The sequence below is a fragment of the Jaculus jaculus genome, chromosome 1 (genome assembly GCF_020740685.1).
Source record: "Jaculus jaculus isolate mJacJac1 chromosome 1, mJacJac1.mat.Y.cur, whole genome shotgun sequence".
NCBI lineage: Eukaryota > Metazoa > Chordata > Mammalia > Rodentia > Dipodidae > Jaculus > Jaculus jaculus.
Window position 1 is genome coordinate 240,489,595 of NC_059102.1, and position 26,654 is coordinate 240,516,248.

At 45.7% G+C, this 26,654-nt stretch overlaps 1 protein-coding gene across 2 annotated transcripts in view; it reads left to right on the forward strand.

Annotated features, from left to right (window-relative positions):
• Gnao1 (G protein subunit alpha o1) overlaps window positions 1–26,654 on the forward strand; it is a 191,631-nt gene that overhangs the window by 89,623 nt on the left and 75,354 nt on the right. For both annotated transcript variants that reach the window (XM_045147552.1, XM_045147557.1), the window contains exon 3: window positions 18,701–18,842. In XM_045147552.1, coding sequence (XP_045003487.1) covers window positions 18,701–18,842 — 142 coding nt within the window. The remainder of the gene's footprint in view (window positions 1–18,700; window positions 18,843–26,654) is intronic.

A 26,654-nucleotide genomic window follows, 5' to 3' on the forward strand; every position in this document is an offset into this window, starting at 1 on the left:
CTTCATTAAAAAATAAAAAGCCAGGAAGGACATGGCCCAGAGCCCTGCAAAGCCTTTTCCATGCTTTGGGTCTGTCACCCATAAGGGAAGTGGGGCAGGAAGTGGCTAAGGTCTTTGGGGATTGTCCAAGTCAGTTGAGGACAGTGCTGCAGCTGGTGTCAGACACGCCTGCAAAAGGAAGTGCCCTCCAGCCTGCTCAGTAAGGAGGGGTGAAGCAGGTGCCACCCTCCCATGTCAGAGTCCTCAGAAGCCATAGCCACCAACCAACACCTTTCAGATGAACAAGTCTTAGGATGAGCCCAGGTGCTAAAGCAACTTCCAATGGCTGTGCGGCTTCACAGCCATCAAGAATCCCAACTTCTAAGATTAGAACCCCTCCCTCTAGCGACTAAACCACGTTGGCTCACATAACGGAGTAGCCGAAGGCTACACCACCTGTAGGTATGGCTGGATCCAGGTGTGAAAGGACTAATCACCAAAGTGGGAGGGACTTGCCCCTGGCACTTAGGCTAGGAGTAGGCAGAGACCTTAAAGTATGAGGAGGGATGATTGTTTCCAAAGGAAGGACAATGGAAGCTGGGCAAGCAGGAACAACAGCCATCCACTACAACCCTGTCCGCCACTTAGAAAACTCTTCTGGATTATGGGCATCTTCTGATGTGAGTGACCATTATGCCCCACCTTGAGAAGTGCTCGCACCAGATGAGCCCTACCGGAGCCCTTGCACAGATTTTCTTCCCATTTGGTCCCAGTGAACCTTTCAAATGTGTGGAGAAGGAAGGCATCTTAGTGATGTGGGTTTGTGATCTATCTTCCAAGGATAGCAGGCTCTAAATCGTCTCATCTTTCTTGCTGAGTAACATGAGAACATATCCAGGGTTCTTGAACAGGAAACATGTAGTGAACCACACATTCAAACAGGAAGTTAGGACCAGACGAGCAAAGCCTCCAGCCTTTCTTAGGCATTCTTCATGAAACACGATGAAGAGTTTGTGGCCCCCGACCACCACCAGTACACAGTCTGGCTCATGCATTAGCCACCACATCCCAAGGACAGCACTTCACTGTCAGCAGCCGAACACAGCCTGGAGCTGCCTGATCAGGAAGACGGGAAGCTAAGAATGAGAGATAGGCAGTAAAAATGACACGGAGCCAATTTGCCTTACAGACTCTAATTTTGTTTAACAAAATCTTTTGTCTTCACCTATGGCATTGTAAAAGGGCTCAGTATCCATAAGGTTCTCTGTAATGTGCTTATCACAGAATTGATGAACTTACTAGTAAGTTTCCAAGAGGTTCCTGGAAGTAAGCATTGTTATCTGTTTGTCCTGACCCTGAGATACCCTGTAAGGACCCAGATGTCAGGGTCCAGGGGCTGAGGTCATGCAAGCTAGTGAGGGAGTAAGTGATACTACCAAGAAGAGGGCCATAGAGTCCTTATGGGGACAGTCACTCACCTCAGAGGTAGAGATGCATTAGCAGGTGGAGCTGCATGGTGGGCAGTGTAGAGAGGCCCACATCTATCCTGGATCCTGACTAAAGAGCTGCCTTCACAGAGAGGAGTTGGGTGTATGTATGATCACCACCTTAGAGATGAAGAGGTCCCATGACTGTCACAGTCTGCATTTATCCAGGATTTACAGGTCATGTGCTCTGCCCCAGGAACTGTGATCAGCGAGTAAGGCTGGCAAGGTCTCAATCCTTGTGGAGCTCCTTTTGATATTTCAAGAAACATGATATACAAGTAACTAGTTACACAGGTGGAGGCACATGTCATGACAGAAAACAAGGAAGGGTGATGACGAGAAGTAACGGTAGGACCTGAGGAAGTGACCTTTGAGTGGAGCTATGATCCCATGAGGGTGGCAGGTTCCTGTTGCACAGAACCTTTTGTGTCTCCAAGAACCCCCTTCAAGATTTGCCCCCATGTATTTCCAAAGGCTGAGGCATGGCCATGACCATGGAGCTAGATAGATCTGAGAGGCATGATGGCCCCAGAGCTACTGCTTACTGGCAGTGCACAGGGGAAGTGAGGCCTGAGTCCCAGTGACTTGTCAAAGCTTATGCTAGCTGGTCGGGTCTCTGCAGAGCCAAGACTAGACCCCAGGTCACCTAAATGGCAAAATTGGTTTATGGCCTGCCACATAGTAACTTCTAAGGACCAGCATCTATAATCACGGTGGATGAGGAGGCCAGAGGTATCCTGACAGGAGGCAGTCAGAGCTGCCTGGAAGGCTGTGGCCAGAGACCTCTGAAGGGCTCTTCTGCCTACTTCCTCTGGGGTTGATGATGTTATTAGTCAGTGGCCATTCTGCATAAGAAGGCACCCCCGCCACACACACACACACACCAACACCCAGAGTTTAGGGGGAAGGGCAGGCTGTGTTGTTTCCCTAATGATGAAAGCAGTGGTTCTACCCTGGAGTCACAACAAGTCCAAGCCTTGTCCCTGGCTCTGTCTGGTGACAATTGGCAGTTGGCATCTTTGTTTCTGGCTAGAGTTGCCTCTTATTAGAAATGGCATCTTTATAATAGATTTCTGCAAGTCACTGTCAGCAGGACATGTCCTTGTTTTGTGCCAGTCATTCCCCTGGGGGATTTGTTTGCCTGTTACAATGTTTTTTAGAACTTCCTTCTATATCATTCTAATATTAACATGTCAACCTTTAAATATAACATTAATTTTATTTTTAACATAATTTTCCTTACACTACACAAGTTCACCCCACAATTGACCAAGGAGGTTTTTATTTGTAAGTGTCTTCCCTTCAAATTGCTATGGATCCCATTTTTACTTCTAGACTTCACATAGCCCAGCCTTGGAAGCTGAGGGTCACACAGCCTCTGTTTTGTCCTGTTCAGGCTCTATTTCTTTTGCTTCTCTAGGAGAAGTAGGCTTATGGCGGGCAGCTAGATCCAAAGCTTGCAAGGGGTCCCATCTAAGAAAAACCCAAATCCACTAGTAGGAGTTGGTTGAATAATTCATGGCCCAAATGATGGACTTTAAGCATCCAGTGAAGTCTTGCAGGTCACACAGCCTCATGAGTGACTCTAACCAGATTTGATTTAGTTTGTGGCCCCATGCTCTGTGCCCCTCTTCATATTTGACAGTGGTCCTAAAGACAGGCTCAGTCATGCAGGCTGCCTTCCCTGCTTTATACCCAATGCCTGGCCACTTAAGAAACCATTGTTAGCCAGATGTGGGGCATGCACACATGAAGTCCCAACATTCAGGAGGCCAAGGCAGAAGCATTGCAAGCTTAGGTCCAGCCCAAGCTATATAGCAAGACCCTGTCTCCAAAATAAAATTAAAGAAACAAAAGAAGAGAAGAGAAATGTTGAAGTGAGCATGGAGTGGAATGTAAAGTAAATCCACGTGGGATTCTGTTTCAGGAACAGCCATGTATGTGGACTTCTGCCAGCGTGTGGTGTGGCTCCTCAGGGTGGCAGGATGATTGGTGGCTGCTGTCTTCCTTCTCTTTTGCTCAACTGTGTGGGTTGGAATCCAGAAGTGTTCCAAGAACAGGCCTTTGTTCGGGGCTGTGGCAGTCAAGGAAACAGGAGGAGAGCTGCCACTTCAGAGTGATCCATGATTAGAGCAGAACCACTGGTGGGAGGTACTCAGATGAACATTTATTTTAGTAGGTGAGCATTTGTTTTAAGGTGTAGTTAAGACAAAACATAACTAGTGTGTTAGCCATACGTTAATTGTGCCCCCTGCTGCCATCTCACCTGTCCCTACACTGTCATTCACTCTGTTCCAGTGCCCTGGCTTCTTCCCATGCCTCCAGCACACGAGATGCTCTCAGACCTTGGCACTTTCTGTTCTGTGTCTGAAACATACTTTCTCCTGTATACAGCATTTTCTCAATCTCGACTTTGCCCTGTATCAGTCTGCCTATTCTGCGTTTATTACTGTACATTACTTCTTTGTGTGCTTCTTTATTTGTTGTTTTCCTCTCCTAAACTGTGAGACTTCTGGAGGCAGGGGCTGTGTCTGCCTCATTCACTATGGTCTCCTGGGTGCCATGTGAACTGCACCTGGCACATAGCCCATGACAGTGTTGGTTAAGAAGGGAAAGACGCCCCCTCCCCCTGGAGGAAGTGAAGGAGGCAGTAACGGTGGGGTGCTCTAGCTCTTCCAGGTGAGGAAGCAACCTTGTGCCTGTGGAAGGGTCAAGTTTCTGGCTCCCTTCAGGACTTCTAGCCTCCGTGCTTTGAGGATACTGGGCAATCAGAAATCAAAACCTCAGCATAATTTCTTTGTAAGACACACACACACACACTCACACACACACACACACACACACACACACAAACACACACACACACACCTACCTTGTCTCTGCCTGGCCAGTCATTGAAGATAATGATACATTTTGGCCCCCAAGACCCCATGTACTTGGGACCTGGTACTATGGCACTTGGGTGTGAGAGGAGCCATGCCTAGGGAGGCAAGACCAAAGCTAGCTCTCCTATGATACAGATTCATCTGAGGCTTTTAGATAATACTAGCAGCTCTCCCACACATTGTTTAATATTGGAACAGGAACATCCCTTGCAGCCATAGCCCTTGTCCCTATCTTACAGAGGACAGACCTGGGCCCAGGAAGGTTGGTACCTTGCCTGCAGTCCACCCTGTTGGTTACTAGGAGAGTCAGGGTGTGTCCAAGTCCTGCCAGGTACTCAGTACACACTTGTGGAATGAATAAATGATATATTCTCAAGGATTTGTGTTTCTGTAGCTCACAGAACCTACCATTCACCCTTCCTCTCAGGCTGCTGTGAAACATTGGGAACATCATCTTCTTTTTTTTTAATTTTGGTTTTTTGAGGTAGGGTCTCACTGTAGCCCAGGCTGACCTGGAATTCACTGTGGAGTCTCAGGATGGCCTCGAACTCATGGCGATCCTCCTACCTCTGCCTCCCGAGTGCTGGGATTAAAGGTGTGTGCCACCATGCCCAGTGGGAACATCTTCTTAATCCTTACTTAGTACTAGTGAAGCAGCCAGATCAACTCCATTGTCTATAAGGTACAATAAATGCAGGAACAGTGGAAAATGTGAACTCCAATCATGAGAAGAGGAGGCAACACCTTAGGGAAGGCATCTCCTCCCTCCTCAGAGCCTCTCCTCTGCTATGCCTGACTCCACATTGTAATGTTGGTTTCTGCCAGCAGCCCTTGACCTGGCTGGAGATTGTGACATTTCTCCCACTGGATCAGCTTGCTGCTATAATTCTTCTTTCTTTAATTTAATTTTATTTATGTGGGAGAAAAAGAAAGAAGCATAGAGAGAGAAAGAAAGTGACAGAGGGAGAGAATGGACATGCTAGGGCTTTCAGCTGCTGTGAATGAATCACAGACGCCTGTGCCACCTTGTACATCTAGCTTATGTGGGTCCTAAGGAATCAAACCTGGGTCCTTTGGCTTTGCAGGCAAACACCTTAAATGCTAAGCCATCTCTCCAGCCCAACAATTTTTCTTAAGAGTCAGCAGAAGCTTTCCATAGGAGGAAATATCAGGCCTATGCCAGGGCCAGTTCCAGGGCAGTACTGCTCACTGGATTCCCACATAGAACACATGGACTGCCTCCAATACCAGCAGGGGCTTGGGAAGACCTCATATCTGCTTAGTCTCTGCTCTGTCATGGTGCCACACCCCACCCAGACAGTTTCTGCTTTTCTGCTGGCAGGGCTGCTCCTGACAGGCTGGCCCTACCCACAGTTTGGGTTTTGGGGTATAGTTTCCTCTTACCTCATTATAGTTCAAGTAACCACTTGGGAGAATACCTATTCAGTAACTACCTCATGGTAGAATGCAAACTCTTCAAGGACTGTGTCTGCCAGTTCATTCTTTTTATGTATATGTGTATATGCATGTGCATGTGGGTACATGTGCAGGTATGTGTATGTATGTGTGGAGACCAGAAGGCAACCTAGATTGTCATTCCTCAGATATTGTTAAATTTAGTTTTATTTATTTGAGAGAGAGAGAGAGAAAGGGAAAGAGGAAATAGAAAGGATGGATGTGCCAGGGCCTCCAGCTGCTGCAAACAAACTCCAAATGCATGTACCACCTTGTGCACCTGACTTACATGGGTCCTAGGGAACCAAACCTGGGTCCTTTGGCTATGCAGGCAAGCACCTTAACTACTGAGCCATCTCTCCAGCCCTATTCACAATTTTTCAGAGTGTTTCATTGACCTGGAGCTCACTAAGTAGATTAGACTAGCTGGCCAGTAAGTGGTAAGTCCACCGTACCTGTTTTTTTGTTGTTGTTGTTGTTGCTTTTTTTTAATGGGTTTTGGGAATCAAGGCAGATCCTCATGCTTGCAGTGTAAGCACTTTAATGACTGAGCTATCTCCCCAGCTCCCTGGTTCATTCTTGGATCACCACTGCTGATACAGTACCTAGCATATAAATAGGTACCCAGACAACAGGCAATAATTGACTTAGGGAATGAATTAATGGAAGTGCTCACAAAATATACTCCTAGAAACCTCCAAATTATTGAGATCTAGAACTGTTAAGGTAGAGGAGAGCCTCTCTGTTTTGCAGTTGGCTTCCTGTTTTTCTTACCTCTGCCCCAGGGCCATCAGAGACCCATGACACAATAGAAAGGCCTCTGGGGATTCTTGTCCCTGCTTTGCTACAGACTGAGTTGTTATAGCCATAGCTCTTTAAAGTCACTTTCCACGTGAAACTGTGTGGCCTCAAAGCAAAACTAGTTTTCTGGCCCAGGTTGGGGTGGGGGGGGCTTATCATGGTAGAACATGAAGTCTATTATGCCAGGGTTGATTTGGCCATTCATGTCACTAAGGACCCCCTGTATTCCCTTGCTTGACCTCCCATCCCCAGGGTGGTGCCATTTGACATCATGATCATGGCACAACTGTAGCTCCATCACTTCTTCCTTATACCACATATGAAGGCAGGAAGCATGGAGGAGGAGCCTTTGAGAAAAGGCACAAGAAAGGGGTTTGCTGAGGCCTTTCTTTTGAATCTGGGAAGTAAAGCTCTTTCCCAGAGGCATCTCGAACCATCAGTCTTACTGGTCATCCTCAGCTGTGTGGGAGGCAGGAAAGGAGCTCTCCGTGGGAGAAGGCAATGGATGTTGTATGGCAATCAACACAGCACACCCTTCCATTGTCCTTGGCAGATGTCATTTTACATTGTTGTTCTCAGCCCCGGCCTTATGCTGATGTCTAGACTGGGAGTCTCCTGAGGGCAGGGAGCTGGCCTCATGGGCCTAGCAGTGCAGTAGGACCTCAGACCACCCCAGGCCTGAATGAAGCATGCCAGCAAGCTCTTTGTGACAACGCTTTCCCTTCTACTCTAGTCACCCTGTTAAACGTAAAGGAACTATCTCCCATTTAAAATGATCTGTTGCTTTTCAGATAACAAATATACATTTTAAGAATCAGACAAAGAATAAGCAAGCACTGAATGCCACCACCGAGAAGTGATGATTGCTCTGTTCTGTTGCATAGCCTCCCATATCCTCTTCTCTCCCTCCATCCTCTCCATCTCCTCCCTCCCCTACACGCCCCCATGCATCTAGAATTTTTACAAATGCGTAAGCCACCCAGTACACTCTACCCAATGTTTTCATCTTACACTCCTACCTGTGTCCAGTGTTGTGATGGTCTCTGGAATCCCTAAATGCTGGCGTCTTGTTGTCAGTGTCTGATTACATGTGTGCTCCATGAGGGCAGGCTGGTTAGCTGACACCAACCTCTGAGGAGGTCCATAGCTCCACAGCCACCTCCCTTCTGTGAATCAGGTCTCCCTGGTGTCTAGAAATCATTGCCAGTGGTCATTGGAGCAAAGTGCAGAGTCCCGATCCTAATCCAGGTAGCTGTCATATGAGTCTCCATCCGTGTCTGGACACATTGACCCACTGTGCATCTTCTTCCAGAGGACAGTCACAGAACTGTCTCTCCTCACCCTCAAACGTACCAAATGTACGAGCAGTAACCAGGGTGAAAACTAATTGAGTGCTGGCCATGCTGAATACTCCCCTGCTTGTGTGGCCATTCATTTGGTCCTAACCAAAAGAACAGCTGCTGTCCCCACACCTGTCTATATCAAGCAGTTGGAGAAATGACCCCACCACACAGCTAGTGTCTCGCTCCAAGCACCCCTACACCATCCCCCAAACTGATTTTTGTTCGTTTTTTGTTTTTATTTCAACGTAGAGTCACACTCTAGCCCAGGATGACTTGGAACTCACTATGTAGTCCCAGGCTAGCCTCAAACCATAGCAATCCTACTCTGCCTCCTGAGTTCTGGAATTAAAAGTGTGCACCACCACATCCTGTGGGGTTTTGTGGGTGTTTTTGTTTTTGGTTCATCACTCAGTCTGAATCATTCAGGGATTGTGATGGAGGGTGGAAAGATCCCCCCCCACCAATTTCAGGGGAAAGGGGTACTTAATCCAGCCTGGTGATGGAGTTGTAGCCTCACAGCATAAAGCCAGGGTATTCATCAACCTCCAAAAATCAAGGAAAAACTGTGTGTTGGTATAGTTATTCTCTCAAAGGGGCTGTGAAGAAAGACTGATGGTCCAGATGGTCATGCATGGTTCCTTCCTTCTCCCAAGCCTGTAGGTCTGTGACCATATAAGGAAACCATGCCTGGGAGTCTTCCTGCAGCTAAGAGGAGTTTCACACTGTAAAGGGAGCAGAGAGCAAAGGGAGCCAAGACAGGGCCTCCTAGGGGATCCCCAAGGCAGAAAAGAGGGGGCTGGAGTATGGAGAGGGCAAGGGTCCCTCTCCAACTGCCTCCTCCCAAAAAGCTGGAACCTGTTGCTACTAGTTGCTACCCTCCCTCTCTCCTTGTTTTCCGGTTGAGATTGCCTCACTCAGCTGTATTTTCGGGTCCCTGGAGTCCAGCTGGAGGTTTCGGTCTAAAGTTGAATGCTCAGGGGTACAGTCAAACTCTTGCTCCCTGGAGCTCTTATGGCTTAGTGGCCTAAAACACCCCCTTAGAGTCCCATTGTTTTAGGTGAGCACATTGAGGTAAGCTTGTTGCTTCCCATAGATGCCCTGGCTCTGCAGGTATAGGAAATCTGGCGGCTCCTCTCCCCAGCACACACACACACACACACACACACACACATACACACACACATGTTTATGCATATCCATGCATTTGTCTGCCTCTTTTATTGAGCTTGTTGAGGTAAAACTTGGGCATATGCCTCCATCATCCAGCTCACATAGGATTTTTATGTTTTCTAGACACTGGCTGGAGCCTAACTGTATATCAGGAACTATGGGAAAGGGAGCAGAGATGGGTAAAACAAGACATTAAGGACTGACAGTTTAGTGTTAGACAATGAACAAGCAACTCTCCCAGAAGGTGATCCGATTACTGTTGTTATCACAGTATGAACCATCTTAATCATGACTATTGGTCGTACATGGCAGAAACCCAAGTCACATTAATTCATACAACAACGAGGAGCTATTGTGGGTCACGTCTATCCTCATAAGTGTAGAGATAGGGTTGGCCTCAGGTGTGGATGGGTTTACAGGGATGAGATTTTGCACTTTGACTCAGCAGTTCCCTCTGGAGCTGCAGTGTGTGGTCCCACTGTCTGTTGCTCATGGAGCCTCACTCCCTCTTTCCAAACCCAGCCTTGCTTCCTCAAGGACCCAGGCCTAGGCCATTCAGAGAGACTAACTCCCCTGGGGTGTACTTCTGAGTGGCCTTCTTTCCTTGCTCCTCATTGGGCAGACTCCACAAGGGAGTACTGACACTTATGTGTTTGCATTATTGTGGGGACTTGAGAACTTAGAGGTTAGGGCCTGCGCTGGAGAACAGCCCTGCCCTTTACCATTGCCTTCAGATTGCAAGCACAACCTCAAGTGCCACTTTGTCACCCACTGCATGACCTTGGGGGAAGTGGCCTGGCCTGGCTGAGCCTGTCTCCTCCTCGTTGGTAAAGAGAAGATTCAGTTTTTATCCCTCAGAATTGCTTTAGACATTAAATGAAATGCAGTGGGCATTTCATTTAGCATAGAGCACTAACCCTCAAACATGGGCTGCCTTTGTGCCAGAAATAAAGGCAGGGTGGCTTAAGAATGAGGCAACTGCTCCCAGGAGCTGCCACCTGGTTCATCTTCACTGTGCTTACCTTCCTTCTGCCTTTTGTGTTTTGGGTTTGTTGTTGTTATTTTGAGACAAGGTTTTTTGAAGCCCAGGCTGGTCTGACCAGGAGGTCAAGGTCCTGAACTCCTGATCCTCCTGCTTCCACCTCTGGAGTGCTCTGCCACACCCAGTTTATTTCTCATAACAACTTTCAGATGAGGAAGCCCAGTTACTGTTCTCATTCCTGTGACAAAATATCTGACAAAAAGCAATTTAAGGAAGGTAGAGCATATTTTGACTCAAGTTTGAAGCAGCTGGTCACATTTCAGTTCAGTCAGGAAGCCGAGAAAGATGCATGTTGGTGCTCAGCTCACTTTCTCCATTTGGTACACCAGGACCCCAGCCAGTGGGATTGTGCCTACCCACATTTAGACTGGGTCTTTCTATCTCAATTTATCTCATCTAGAAATCCTTCACAGTCATGTCCATGTTGACCACTTTAGCCATCACAGCCAGGGATATTTACACAGCTCATCAGTGGTAGAGGTGGGATTGGCTCAGACCTGTGTGTGTCACCCAAACTGTCACCACTGCTCGGCTCTGTCTCGAGAATGATGTGGGGAGATAGAAGATAAAGTAGCTTTATTTGACATTCGTAAAGGTGTCTGCTTCAAATCAGGAGGTAGAAGAGGAAGAATGTTCGAGGAAGAAAAAATGCCCTGGAAAAATCTTAGACTACAAAGTTCAGTGTTTACCTCTGAGCAGGATTATGAATAACATTTATTATTGCTCTGTGTGGTCCGAGTTCCTTTGTGCTGAGTGAAAACTTATGACTGTATATGCGTGGGGGGGGTTGATTCAGGTGTCCCCCATAAACTTAGGTCTTCTGAATGCTAGTCTCCCCAGCTGACAGCAATTGGAAATTAAAGCTTCCTGGAGGCAGCGGGTTTATGGGTGTTATAGCAAGTGTCCCCTTGCCAGGCACACTGTCCTCTTGCTGTGGTCCACCTTATGTTGGTCAGGGGGTGATGTCCACCCTCTGTTCATGTCATCATGGAGCTTCCCCTTGAGTCTATAAGCCAAAATAAACCCTTTTTCCCCCAAAGCTGATCTTGGTTGGGTAATTTCTGCCAGCAATGTGAACCTGACTGCAACAGGGGGTGTCTAAAATTCCACCCTGAGAGATCAAACCCAGTCGAAGCTAGTGTAAGCCAGTGTGAACAAGTTATAGGAATAATATTCGTGGCCTGCACTTATTACAAATCACATAGTTTCCCCAAACCTCAGGTGAAGCTTCTTTCTTGAGGGCTACCCCAGGCACCAAGCCAATGTCTACCAGACAACACTCTGCCAACTCTAGAACATGGACTATGAGCTTGGAGGTCTACATTCTGGCCCTGGCTCTGCATTGATCTGTGGAGACACATTGGGCCAGTGACTTCATCTCTCCCTGCCTCAGTTTCCTCTTTTATCAAATGGGCATGATCAAAACCTACCCTTTGTGGTGCTGGTAGATGGTTCCAAGGATAAAGTGCTTGCTGTGCAAGCATGAGTACCTGAGTTTCTACCCTGAACCCCATGTAAAAGCTGGAAGCTGTGGTAGACTTCTGTAACCCCAGCACATGCACAGTGAGAAGGGAAACAGAGACAGGAGAATTCCCCAGAAGTTCAAGACCAGCTACCATAGCTAACACAACAGTGAGTAACAAGTGACTTATGCCTCAAATGAGGTGGGAGACAAGGGCCTGCACCCCAGAAGTTCTCCTCATATCTTCACACATGCACTCATATGAACACACATACCAAAACCTTATGCTTTCTACCTTACCAGGTGAGTGTAGAGATGAGTAATTCCACTAAGTTTGGAAAATGACAGTTCTAACCCCAGGTGGAAGGAAATTGCATATGGACCCAGAGCTCTAGAGCAGGCTTTCTTGAGCTTTTCCTAAGTGCGACTTCTTTTTTGTCAGAGAAATCTGCATGACCCCAGGTATGTAAAATAGTTATGCAAATAAAACACTATTAATAACTCATAAATACATTTATTTTAAAACAATTTTGTGTTATTCATGTAATTTTACCACCTACATACTAATAAAATGGATGTACTTATTTATGTTATATAAAAAATTAAATCTTGTCTGAATATTTGATAATGCAGGACATAGAGCATCATCAACATTTTTCAAAGTTGTTAAATATTTTGATTTTGTAACCATCAGTGCTGAGAACTTACATAAACACATAGTATAAATATGTAGCACGAAGTACTGTGGAATACTCAGGCCTAAGTGGGACATCTATATCACTCCATCCAAGGCTCAGGGAGCACTGCGGAAAAGGGGATGTAAAGAGCGGAAGAGCCGGATGGTGGGGAGGAGTGCTGTGGAATGCTGCCTTGCAGACACGCCATGGCCACTGCACTTACACACTCACAGTGCCTGTGCTCACCTGCACAAGACTGGGCCTATCAACATTTTCTCATGGGTAAAGGAGGATCTCATGAGACTTCCACTCCTCTGTAAGGATTTGCAGGCAGTTAAACATTGCTGGGGTAGAGAAAAACTTAGGACCCTCACCACACCCTGAGGAGCAGCCAGTCAATGGTTGCTAGGGGAAGGGGAGACATTTCCTTAAGTGGTGTAGCTACTGGTAAGTTTTCCAAGCTCAGTAACTTCTCACCATGTTCATACAAGCAACCCTAATGAAGCTCAGTGGGCCACACACATGAGACATCAAAGTAGAAGGGACAGTAGTTGTGAAAAAGAAGGAAGAAATATAGTGGGAAGAGAACAAGAGAGGGTAAGGGGAGTGAATATGATCAAAATATGTGTGTATGAAAATTTTTAAAAATCTGTAAAAATTAACATGTGGCAGGCTAGGGAGATTGATGAACAGTTAAATTCACTTTTCACTTAAGCATGAGGGCCTGAGAATATTCAAGTTAATTCTCCCAGAATCTATGTAAAAAGTAGGGTATGATCATGCACAGGTAGGCAGCAAACAGAGAATCACTAGGACCCACTGACTGAAAATGGCATCTCTGGATTGAGAGGGAGCCCCATCTCAAGGAAGTGGTTGAGCGACAGAGAAGAGCACTCTGAAGTTCTCCTATGGCTGCCACATGCATGCACATGACGTGCATTGCACACATACATGTGTACAACACATAAAATATTGTACACATACTCGAAACACATGTACACAAACATGTAGCATAAAATGGCAAAAGTATGCTTAGGGAAATATCAGAAATTGTTGGAAATACTGGGCTAATCTCAAGATTGAATTTATTTATTTATTTTTATAAAATTGACATCAGTAATTCAAAAACAGATTTTTAAAGTCCAATATTCTAACATAATATGCTCCAAAAATAAACCAATTTGGTGCTTACATGCTGAGGGATGATGAGAAAGAAATATTAAACGTCCATTTCCATGAGCAAGGCCCTACCTTGAAAAATCAAAAGAAAATGTTTTGTTTCTGTTAGAGCAGAATATGTTGTATGTACAGTAAAATCACTGCAACTTATGATGCATAGAAGTCTCCAGGCTGAGCCAAGGATATAGGCAACATTTTGTGGTACTACATGGTTTGAGGGCATGCACAAAGCAATGTTCACTCCACGTATGCTCACAACCGCGGCTGTAGTGATGTCATACGGCACAACATGGCTGAGTGCTGGTAGAAACACCTTGGATTCATCATGCATTTTACTTTGAATTAAGTTTTTATCTTTGTGTGTTCTAAACCTTTTGCTGTTGTCAAACTTTTCTCAGCTCTCTCAATGAGTTACTCCACTCCAAGTGAGGTCATGATGCACAGTTTAAGAAGCTGTGAAGCTGTGGCTGGGCTGGAGAGATTTCTCAGTGGTTAAGGCACTTGCCTGCAAAGCCTAAGGACCCGGCTTCTATTCCCAAGGACCCATGTGAACCAGATGCACAAAGTGGTGCATGCAGCTGGAGTTTGTTTGCAGTGGCTAAAGCAGGGCCAATTCTAAGGACACCTACTGAGGGAGTCTGGGTGTCAGGTACCTCTCATAGTGTTCGTGCTTGCTACAGCATGTACAGTGTGTAACTTATCAGGCTTTCAAGTCATGCCCACTTTCTTCTTTTTCATTTAAATATTCTATTTATTTATATGCAAGCAGAGAGATACAGACACACGCACACACAGAGAGAGAGAGAGAGAAAGTGAGTGAGTATGAGCATACCAGAGCCTACAGCCACTGCAAACAAACTACAGACACATGTGTTATTCCATGCAGCTGTCTTATGTGGGCACTGGGGAATTGAACCCAGGTTGCCAGGCTTTGCAGACAAGCACCTTAACCACTGAGCCATCTCACCAGCCCGACCTCCTTTTTATTATTATTATTAACAACAACATATTTCGTATGGATATATCATGTGTTAGTACCCTCTTTTCCCTTGTCCCTGCCCCCACTCCACTGGGGCCCCTCCTTAGTGGGGTTGCAGGTATTCCCCATGGGGTTGCAGTTTATGCATTGTGAGAATAGCAGTCAGTTATTTTGAGGGGGAAGTCAATGCCTCTGGGGATGGTGTGTCAACCTGTGGCTCTTACAATCTTTCTGCCCCCTCTTCCACAAAATTTCCTGAACCGTGGTAGGTGGGTTTTAAGTCTACTTCAGTGATGAGCTCTTAGGAGCCTCTGGATCTCTGCTTTGGTAGGTATTGAATATCCCCAGGGTCTGTCTGTACACCCTGGTGCTGATTGTCAGGTTCACCATGGAAGCAGCATGCTTGTTCATCTCCCTAATTCCTCTGTGGTTTCAGCTGTGGCTTGGCTGAAGTGTGAGGGGTAGTTTAGTTCCTCCAGTCTTGCAACCTTCCAAAAAAGAAGAACAGATTCTCCAACAGACAACAGAGTAAAGTCAGCACAGGTTAAATAAGATAAGCATTATTAACTGAGGGAGAATTTGATGCATGTAACCCTCTTTTAGCCAAAGACTAGTGAGAACTTGACACTGGAGAAGATAATCTTTGTCTCCATAGGCTTCTTATCTGGTTCCCTATTCCAGATATGGGTTCCTTTCCACTGAGTGGATCTCTTAGCCAATCAAAAAGCTATTGGTTACCCACCAAGGCTGTGTGCCACTACTGCAGTGTGTACATCCTGACAGTGTGTTTGCTTCTGAGTAACTTAGACGTCTGGTGGCTCAGACCATTGTTGGCCACTTTCCCCAGTAGTTCATGTAGCGCTTTCCAGCTAACTGTCTGGGGACTGGCTTTCTTCCAGATTCCAGCCAGGTCTCTCCATGCTCTGGGTCCCCTGCTCACTTTTACCATATGAGTCTTTCTCCATTGTACTTCCCTTCTGTCCTTTGTGCTATTAAAACTTTTACATATGTTATATAAACATAATATATTTTTCAGCCTTTTTCTTTCCTTTGCCTCCATTTGAATGTTTTTGGTTGCAGTGTCTTCACCTTCACAGATCTTTCATGTCAGCTCTGCTACTAATTCCATCCAGTGACATTTTTATTTCAACTATTGGTTCTCATCTCTTTTTATACCTCTCATTTGTCTCTGAGTAATGTTCATGGTTTCCTTTAATGTCTTGAAAATGTTTAAATAGATGTTTTTTTTGCCATCCTGTGTGTTCATTCTGTCATCTCCATGTCCTCTGCATCTGCTTCTATTGCCGAACATTTCTTAGTTGTGGGTCCTATTTTCCTACTTGCTTGTGTGCAGGAATCTTTTATTGGATGGTAATATTATGCATATCATGTTGCTGAGTAGCTAGACTTTGTCACTCTCATTTAAAGAATGTTAACTTTATTCTGTTAGGCAATGCAGTTAGTTTGCAGGCTGGCTTCATTTCTTCCTAGGCTTGCTGTTTAGCATTGTCAGAGCAGGCCTCAAGGAGCCATTAGGGTTACTGTAGCTCGGTTTTGGTGGCTCTGCTGAAGGCCCCTAGCATTCCCCGAGACTCTTCACCTTGGCTGGTGGAAGGCACATCTTCCCAACCTAGGGAGCTTTGGCAAGTATGTAGCCTCAGAGCCCCCAGAAGCTTATTTGTTCTCTAGCAGCTATTCTTACCCAGCTATGGAGTTACCCTATTCAGCTAAAGATCCCTGGGGGCCCTACACAGTGCCAGACTTCCCTTGGTAGTTTCTTCTCAATTCTAGCAGCCTTGGCCCTCTGTGTACTGACTGTCATGTCTACAACTCAGTGAGCCCATAGTCTGCCGGGCTCCTCCAGCCTGCACTGTAGTCTGGCCATTGCCTCCAGGCCACAAGCCCACCGTGATGGGTCCCTTCTTTCAGTACCACAGCCCTGCATGGCCTGTTGTCCAGTGTCTGAAAACACTTGTTCTGTTATATTCCAGTTGCTTCTCTGGTTATGTGCAGAGAGAGAGAGTTGTCATTTCCCGGTGAGACTCTCTGGGGTCACAAACCTGTGGGCTGGATTGGCTGTATGTTCCCTCAAGAGACTTTTGTAAAAATAGACTTAAGGCCAGTGAAAGCCAAGAAAGATCACTGGGTCATCCTGCTGTGCTTAGAGGAACTCAGGATGAAGGACCACAGCCAGCATCAAGTCCAGGAATGGTTAGTGTCCATCAAGTAATGCTGGATAAATAAAAAGTGGCATGTCCATATAAAGAAATACCATCTGTTAACAAAAAGGAATGATATACTGAAACATGCTACCACATGGACAAATCGTGAAAAGATTTGCTAAATGCAAAAGCCAGTCACAAATGTCTATATATTTATGACTTTGTAAAAATAAACTGTAAAGAACAGACAGATTTATAGAAGCAGTATAGATTAGTGGCCATTAGGATTGGAATGAGGGTGCAGAGTGATTGCTAATGGGAACAGGGGTCCTTTATAAAGGGGAAAGAAATGTTCTAAAATTCAATTGTAGTTATAGCTGCTCAATCTTGTGAATTTACAAAAAAAAATATTAAATTGTATGCTTTAGGCAGATGGACTGTATGAAATATAAAATACCTCTCAATAAAGCTATTTTTAAAAATGACTGTCAGCACTATTCCCTAGAACAGAGGTAATGAAGGAATGGGCAGGGCCTATGGAAGGGGGAAGAAAGGGATGAGCTCTTACGCTGGATTATACACATGTGGCAGATAACATTCATTCTTGGTCTGAAAAATGTGTCCACAGAAGAGGCTGTTAAGGGACATATAATCTTGGATGTTGGTTTTGAAGCTTGTTTGCTCTTTCTAGATTACCTCAGCTTTAAGGCTATTCTTCCAGTGTTTTGGTGTGATTTTTCTGTCCTGTCTGGGTCCTTGTCAGCAATGAGCATGTATTGATTGGTCACCAGAGAGTGTCATGCAGCCTCTGCTCTGAGGTGTTGTCTGTCCCCTCTGTGGGCTCTGTGTCACCTCTGAGATCCAGCAGAACAGGATTACTGAAGCCAAGGACAGAAGTCAGCCTTCTGCCAACTTTTTTTTGATGACAGAGATGATCGTTTGTTCACTTAAGCCTGTTATCATTCTGCTCTCATTAAAAGCACTGTGATTCTCTCTCCCTTCTCCTCATCTAAAACAAATTATATTTGAAAATACCAGAAGGGATGATGCTTAAAACTCTCCATGCTAACACAAAATTAGAAATGCATGCAATTTTTTTTTTTATAAAAAGGAGGGGTTTGGAAAGATGGCTCAGGGATCTAAGGCACTTTTTTGCAAAGCCTGCTGGCCCGTGTTCAGTTTCCCAGTACCCACGTAAAAGCAGATTCACAAAGTAGTGCATGTGTCTGGATTTCATAGTCAGTGGCAGGAGGCCCTAGTACACCCATTCTCATACTCATATTCTCTCTCTCCCCCTCCCTCTCATTCTCACAATTGTTTTTTTTTTTTTTTTTTTGCTTTTTCGAGGCAGGGTCTCACTCTGGCTCAGGCTGACCTGGAATTCACTATGTAGTCTCAGGGTGGCCTCGAACTCATGGCGATCCTCCTACCTCTGCCTCCTCCCGAGTGCTGGGATTAAAGGCGTGCACCACCACGCCCGGCACAAATTTTTTTTTTTTTAATTAAAAAGCACTGTGAGGTAAGTGAGCTAGTGAGTGAGTGCCTTGCCTTTCAGTAGAGCTTTCCTTCACTGGTATGAATAAAGCTCTGGGTTTGAACCCTACCACTAAATGTGTGTGTGTGTGTGTGTGTTTCTGCAAAAGAACAGTATATTATTCATTTGCAGATTTTTTTTACAGGGATCTTGAACAACATGCTCCTGAGATAAGACCCTGAGCTTTGTTTAAAATACCGGGAGCTAACATGTACTAAGCACTTAGTGTTTGCTGCTATTGCCATAAGTGCTTCCAAACATGTTCATCCCCTCCCTTCATCTCTTTCACTGCATAGAGTGTAAAAAGATTGCATTTTTTCCCAATACTGTCTGTTTCAGATTGTTTTTTCAGCAATTTTGGTACTTGTTTTTTTTTTTCCTTTTATATTTTGTAGCAGTAATGGAATATCTCAGTGTCCACCATCCAGTGGGACCTAGCCCTCACCCTGTTAAAGCAGGGAGGCTCAGGACCTCACATGCCTGGTGTGCTCTGTGTGGAGTGAGGATGATGTGCTCATCAGTGTGCTGTGTGTGATTTTCTCCAGAATCATCCACGAAGATGGCTTTTCTGGAGAAGACGTGAAGCAGTACAAGCCTGTCGTGTACAGCAACACCATCCAGTCTCTGGCAGCCATCGTCCGGGCCATGGACACTTTGGGTGTTGAGTATGGTGACAAGGAGAGAAAGGTAGGCAGATCCCTAAGCCCATGGGCATAATGAAAAGAGATCTTATATCTGTGGTCCCACTACCTCCTCTTGATAATGCAGAGGGCTTAAAGGAACCAGAAGAGACTGTGCTCTGTGTGGGAGAAAGTTGGTGGCAGTAGAGTCACCAATTTCAGCCATGGTGGCAACAAAAACAACAGTTGCAGCATTGCAGAATCTGTTCTGTAGAAGGGAAAAGTCTGGAGACAGGCTGAGTTGAGGCAGCACAGCCTGTGTAAGTACCTGCCCTCAGGCAGTTAACCCAACTTGCTGGCTACCATCTCTGTTCCAGAGAACTGCCTGTCTTGTTGAGGTGGGGCAGACACAGCAATTGGCTCTCTCTCACCCTCTAAACTAGAGGATGTGCTTTCTGCCCCTCCAGTAGGTGTGAGCCCACCCTCCGCCTTAGAAGTCCACCAGCTTCAGGAACGGGATTTGTTTTCAGTTGGGTTTCCAGGTATTCGATATGTGGTGAATGAATGAATATATAAAAGCCTCTTATTTGCAAACGTTTGGTTTCACTGTAAGTCTAAACTATAAACAGCTACCCTGGCAAAACTAAGTAAAAGGGAGGAAGAGTGAAAAGGAGAGAGGATTAGAAGGAGACATAAGGCTTCAGAGAAGTCAGTCTGAAAGCAATACTTTGGTCCCCTGTAGGGCAGCATCTTGAGGCCTCAGAGCAGCTGGACTGTATTGGAGCCTCTGGGTGGGAAGATCAGTCTCTCGTGACCCTGTGACTCAACTGTGTTGATACACATACCCTGCCTGTGCTGACAATCACCTGCCTCACAGAGGAAAGCTCTGCTGGCCTTCACAGGGTCTGACAAGTCACCTATGGCAGAGAGTTTTACACTTAAAATTTAATATGTTATGCACAAAATCCTAACTCCATGGGGCAGAGTCACCCTGACTCAAGCATTGGCTCCTCTGGTCCTGGGCAATTATTGGATAGCTGAGAGGGTGCTCTCAACACTAGAAGAGGCCCCACCCATCAGCTGCTCTCCAGAGGCAAGTTTGGAAGCTGGCTGTACAGTTGAAGTCCTTCTCACACAGGAGACTGCCTTTAGTTCTGTTCATGGAAGCAGGGCCGTGAATGGAGGAGGGAGAAGAGGAATAGGATTGCTTTTATGTACATAAGCTGTCACTGGGCTTCTTTGTGCCAGGCATTGTGCTGGGATTGGGGATACAGGAGTGGCCACAGTGAGAATGGTGTCTGGAGAAAACTGACACAGAAAATCTCGGCTTGAGCCATGGAGATAGCCTGTGCACAGAGAGGCTGATGATGAGCTCAGTGCCTCATGAATAGACATTTGCCAAGCACCTGCTCCCTGCCAGGCACTGAACTGAGTGGAAAAACATTCTTTCTCTCCCCATTGGTAGAGAAGAAAGTGAGGTAGGCCTGTGTGAAGCATCGCAGTAGTTCAAAGGTGAGTGGATAAGGCTTTAAGGAGCTGGTCATCTTGGGACGATGAGGCTTACAGGCTACTTGGGCATGTCCTTTCTGTTACCCATGGTGAAGAGTAGGGAAGGCTCTAAAATAGAGGGATTAGACTGAGACCTCTACCTGGTGTTTTCATGGTCCTGTAACTGACAAAGAGTTCAGAGACAGAGTTACAAATCAGAAGGAAGTTTATCACAGGACAAAGGCCCAGGCTCCAGGAGTGAGTACAGTGCTCTCAAAAGGAAGTCATGGGTTCTACTTAGCAAAGCCTAATGGAGAAGATTATTCAGGAAAAAGGATTCGGATGGAGTTTCAGGATTCAGATGGGATTTCTTACAGTTGGGTTTATTGCCCTTTTCTGTCCCTAGGGGGTTTCTGATATGGCATGATACCAAGAGTGTGATAGAAATAGGCAGGTTTTCAGTGCTTCTTCCCTAAGGCAGAGCATATAAACCTCTCTTTCTGGGTAAAGGCTGGCCATAAAGAAATTCTCTGACCTACTTTGTCTGATAGAATGTAGATCATAAAACCTGCATTTTAGAAGGAAAAAGAACCCAGTTTGTCTATTTACATTAGGTCACACCCTTTTTGCCCAGTCACATATCTATACAACTGCCCATTCTTCATTGAACCTAAGCATAAAAATAGATATTTCCCCCTAACCCTTCAAATGTTTTAGACTCCTTTGTCATCTAAAACATGATTAAGTAAATCCATTATGTTCTTCTTTTATTAAACTATTTCTCATGATAAGGGTATTGGCTGTGTTTCCTAATGGTGGGTAAGAAAAAAGGTATCATACCTTTTCAGTCCTTCAGGAACAAAGCATTGCCTTGAATTTGTAAAAGATTTACTCAGTTAGACATATTATCATTCCCTCCCTCTTGCCCTCCTCCTTCTCTCCCAATCATAAACTTGTTGACAACAGAATATACATTCAACACAATGTCTGACACCAGAAATATTGGACTTTGGGTTCAAATACCATCTCTACCACCTGCAGCTGTCTGACCCTGGGAAAGCTATTTAACCACTCTCCTTTCAGACCTCCATGGTTTTTCAGTATACTAGTCATAACTCTAATAGTTTTCCTATCTGTAGATTCCTCCCTGCTGTAGGAGTGAATGAGATAATGGATATATATCTATATATGTATAACTATATATCTGTGTATAGGATCATGACAGATAAAGAAAACTCTCAGCAAATTCTAGCTATTGGTCATTATTTGTTTAAAATTACTAATTTTAAGGCTGGAGAGATGGCTTAGCAGTTAAGGCGCTTGCCTGAAAAGCCTAAGGACCCAGGTTAGATTCTCCAGGTCCCATGTTAGCCAGATGCACATCATGGCACATGCATTTAGAGTTTGTTTGCATTGGCTAGAGCCCCTGGCATGTCCATTCATATTCTCTCTCGCGCTCTCTCTCTCTCTCTTCCTCTGTCCCTCTGTATCTAATAAATAAATAAATAATGATAAAATTACTAATTTTATTGACAAAAGTATGGATGAGTTATCTTCACAGAAATCTAGAATGGAAGCTATTATATCCATTTATCCTTATTAAAAATAGTGGAGGAGAAGCCGGGCGTGGTGCCATATGTCTTTAATCCCAGCACTCGGAAGGCAGAGGTAGGAGGATCACCATGAGTCCGAGGCCACCCTGAGAATACAGAGTGAATTCCAGGTCAGCCTGAGCTAGAGTGAGACCCTACCTTGAAAAAACCAAATATATATATATGGTGGAGGAGGTGCAAAGCTTGGGACTGGCCTCCCAAGATCATTGGTCTAAGCAAGGCTGAGGGTCAGTGCATGTTGGAATATTTACCCAGTACTTGTCTTTTCCACGGCTGCCCAACACCCAAGAAATAATGGCAGCTCCTGGGGGAGGCTAAATCAAATATCATATCTAGTTTCCAGAATGTTATTAGATCTCTTCAGGTGAGAGACATTTTGACATTGAAGTCACCCCAGTGGAACTCAGATCAGATCTTTTCCCTAGTTGGGGAACTCTTGTGCTGTCTGTGGCTTAGCACCAATCACCATGTGGTTTACACAAATTCTGAAGCAGACAGCAGCAAGGGTGCTCTCTAGCCTGGGTCTGCCAGAGTCCCCTCAGCCCAGGGGTAGTTCAGAGGGAGTTGTCAGATCTGAGGTGGGCTGTAAGAGACACTAGGGCTCTCCTCCATCCCAGCCCCACAGCCTGACCTGCACTGATTTTTTTTTTTTTTTGTCTATCCAGAGTAATAGAGTTTAAAACTCTTTCATTGAAAACCATCTCACTACTCTCTTTTATGTCTGTAGCAAATAGGTCCATCTGGCCCAAAGCACAGAAGAGATTTGCTGAAGGGGACATATGGCAGACCCAGAACCAGAACTTGAAGTTGCCATTCTTTGGTTCCTTCCAACCTCCCAGCAGTTTATGGCCTTGTTAACATTTTGCTCATCATTTTACAAACTTACTGAGCACATACACAGGGAATAGTGCATGAGGAGGGAGGTATGAGTCAAAGACCCAAAGACTTGCAATCCTATGCAGAAATGGCATCCCTAAGATGAGAAGGTAGGCATCTTATCTGCCAAGGCTTCTGCTGCCTCTGACATACCCACTCTTCAGGACTCATAGCCAGGTCAACCTGTTCACTGGACTGTATGGCTGCATCCATCCCTGAGCTGCTGTTGGGGGAGGCACCTACTGTTTAAGCCCTGTAGACCTGGCTGCTGCGCCATGACCCAGGGTAGCAGCACCAATGGCTCTTCCTGGTCCTCCTCCACAGGGAAGACCCAACTCCACAGTAGCAGCTTTCAGGACAGATGGCCAGAGGAAGCACTGCTGTCTCAGGGCAGGGAGATGTCTCATATGTTCTTCCTAAGCCTTGGGCTGCTCCTTCCTCTAAACTCTTGTTCCTCTCTAGTTGCACTCGATGCTACCCCCCAGCACTCTCTGTCATGATTGTCTTACCACTTTAGCCAGAAAATAAGTCTGGGGGGGGGCTGGAGAGATGGCTTAGTGGTTAAGCACTTGCCTGTAAAACCTAAGGACCCCGGTTCAAGGCTCGACTCCCTAGTACCCACATAAGCCAGATGCACAAGTTCATCTGCCATGGGTGGAGGCCCTAGTGAGCCCATTCCCTCCCTCTCTCTCTCTCTCTCTCTCTCTCTCTCTGTTGCTCTCAAATAAAATAAAAGCAAAAAATTTTAAAAAAGAAAAGAAGTCTGGGAAATAAAAGTGATATTGTTTATCTCTGTTCTGATATTATCATGCTCCATGCCTAGGCCATGAATTAGGGAGTCCAGGACTGATTCCATCCTACCAGCAGCTACAAGCCAAGTACTTAGCCAGATACTTGGGATGTGCCTGAAAACAGACTCCTGTCCAACCCCCTACCTGCACAATCCTAAGCAGCCACACCCACAGGAAGAGAACTGAACAATGCAACATATATTTTTCATGCCCTCTAGATCCCCTCATCAACCAGAGCAGGGGTGCTGGAAGTGGCCTCTAGTGTTCACCCATTTGTTCATCTGTGTGTCCCTGCAGTGGTGGGTAAGACCCAGCTTCAGCTCCCAAGGAAAGTAGTCTAGGAGACATTAGTCAGTAGCATTTTTTATTTTCTCAAAAACCTGAGGGTGGAAGCCCCAAAGCATTTTGAGGCTCACTGGGGCTTTGGGGTTATTCTGCTCTAGCTGAGCCTTGTGTCCTCTACTGCCTTGTATGAGATGACAGAACAAGGTCTGGGTGCTTCATCTCCCTTAGTAGCATAGTGGGATGATGAGGAAGGAGACAATAACAGTGACCTCCAGCCTGCTTGCATGTGAATTTAAGTAACCTATTACATTCAAGATCTGAAAGCAGGGCTTGGTATATGGTGGGAAAGGTTAGCTGGTCATAGTCTCATGTGCATCAAAGCAGAGGGATACCTACTCTGGCTTTCCAAGGTTGGTTAAGCTACAGTAGAGGAAACCTATCCTAGAAGAGGTAAAATGATAAGCCAAGGTATGTACAAGGGACCTGAAAACCTGCAGGAAGAGTCTTTTGTATTCTGACCTGTTGTCAACCTTCCATCCAAAAGAAATGATAGGCGTGAGCAGATCCACTTTTTGTGGGATTGGCATTCAGTGAAGGTATGCTAATGAGAAAAATCTTGCCTAATGGATGTTAAAGTCAAGTAAGTTTAAGGATTAACCTAGAGCTAAGAAGAAAACCTTTTGTCTGACCTGCATAAACTTCCTGCATTTTCAAGCCAGGTGTTGAGAATACTTGATGAGAGGTCACAGTGACCCTGGATCTTCTCCATGGACATCAGATGGAACTTTGGGTGCTCCTGTAGGAGGCAGGTACCTGCCCAACATTCTGAAAAATCCAAATTTCAATTAAACTGGTGAAACAGCTTATCCTTCTTCCCTGTGGACTTTGCCCCAGAAGCAAGCCAGGCATGGACATGCTTTCCAGCTTGTTCCACAAGACGCAGAGGGAAGACCCCAGTGACAGCTGTGGCAGCATGCCAGTACTGAATTTGGATGTGTGAGTTCTTGGCTGCAGTAGTGAGCATCTTTCCTTGAGCAAGTCATTCAACTCATGGGTTTCACTGTGCAGGCTAAGATGCATTCTGAGTAGCCTAAACTTTGGATGGGTACCATTGTTTGCTAGACAGATGTTCCAGGAGCCAACACACCCAGGTCTGCTGCTGGAGCTGTGTAGCTCCGGGACCTGGTTCAGCAACTCGCTGGTTCTCTGGGTGCTCAGAGTTCCAAGGGAGCAAACATCACACCCTTGAAAGGAGTCCAAAATGAGACAACCTTTGACTTTTACTTTACAGTGCCACCTCTTTGGCCTCTCTAGTAGAACACACAGGCAGGCAAGCAGGAGAAATGGGCTTGAGAGTGGCACTAATTAAGAGCACAGAGTAGATGGGAAGTCCTGAGCAAAAGTCAGAATGATGAAAAAAATCCTCAAGTTGATGATCAAGTTGAACCTGGTTTCATAGTTCTTACCTTTGTTTTTCCATATCAGCACTGAAAGTAGGGTATTTCCCTAGGGACATGGGAGATGAGTGAAGCGTGCACACGAAGCTGGTGGGACAAGTGTCTTGACAAAACTGCCAGATGAACCTGGGGCAGTAATTGTCACTTGCTGCCCATAGCACAGACCTGGCACACTCACCTCACCCTTCTCTAGCATGCTGGACTTACTGGTCACTGCCAAGGCCCCAGGCAGCACCTAGTCTCCATCTGGCCTTGCCTGGCTTCTCTGACATGCCATACAAAGGGAAGTAGGTGTTCAAGGCTGGACCACCGCAAATCTCTGCATGTTCCATGAGTACAGAAGAAGCTGTAGAACTGTAACACGAAAGAAAGTGAAAGGCCCCAACAAACAGTCAATGAAAAACAAGAGAGTGACGCCATGTATTTGTATTTATGTGAGCTCTCACTCTCTTTCCCCCCTCCCTTCTTCCTCCCTCCCTGACTATTCCCTCCCTTCTCCTTTCCCTCTTCCTAGTTAGCCCTAATTGCTCTGCTCTGATGATAGACATATGCTTCCAAGTGTGCAAATAATCATTCTGGTCTTCAAGCCAGCCAGGTAGGTGCCAGCTAACAGCCCTTCCCTTGAGTATCTGGAAGCCTTCCCCCTCCATTGCTGTCTAGCTGGCCACAGAAGGACCTGAGGGCCTTGTCACTGAAGTGGGAGCTTTGGGCTCAGAGTAGCTGTTCTAAGGTGACAAATAAGCTTCCAAGATACATCACCACCTTAGAAGATATGGTAAACAGCTAAAAGAGGCCTGCCTAGCCAATGACAAAAACAAGGTCACAAAGCTGTGATATATTTTAAATGCATATGCTTGACAAATTAATATTTTGGACCTGCCACAAATGTGATGCAATAGAATTGTGCTCCTTAAAAAATAAGCATAGCATTTACAAAGATATGAAATCGCAGTGCAGTGCTGGTCATGTGGTCCTTCAGTGAGTCACAGACTGGAACTTATGGTGAATAATGTTGCCTTTCAACCCAAGAGGTCTCTCCTGACTGCCTCATGCCTCATTTGCTCCACACCCCATGTTTGTCCATGCTCCTTTGTGAATACACAATCCCTTCCTGGCCACAGTAGAGGAGCCTGGAGAACCAAATAGGCCCATTTTGCATTGCAGAAGAGTGCCAGGGAATGAGAAGGGGTTATGTTTACTGAGGTGGCAGAACCAGGTGAGTGCCATGAAGCACATGCTGGGGAGTCTTGCAAAGAGGATCTGTGTCCCTCCCCAGCACACAGGCCCCATTAAATGTGTGTAGAGAATTATAGCACCTCACATGTGGGATGGGGCTGTGTTGGTTTTCTGTCACTATAATGAAAAATTA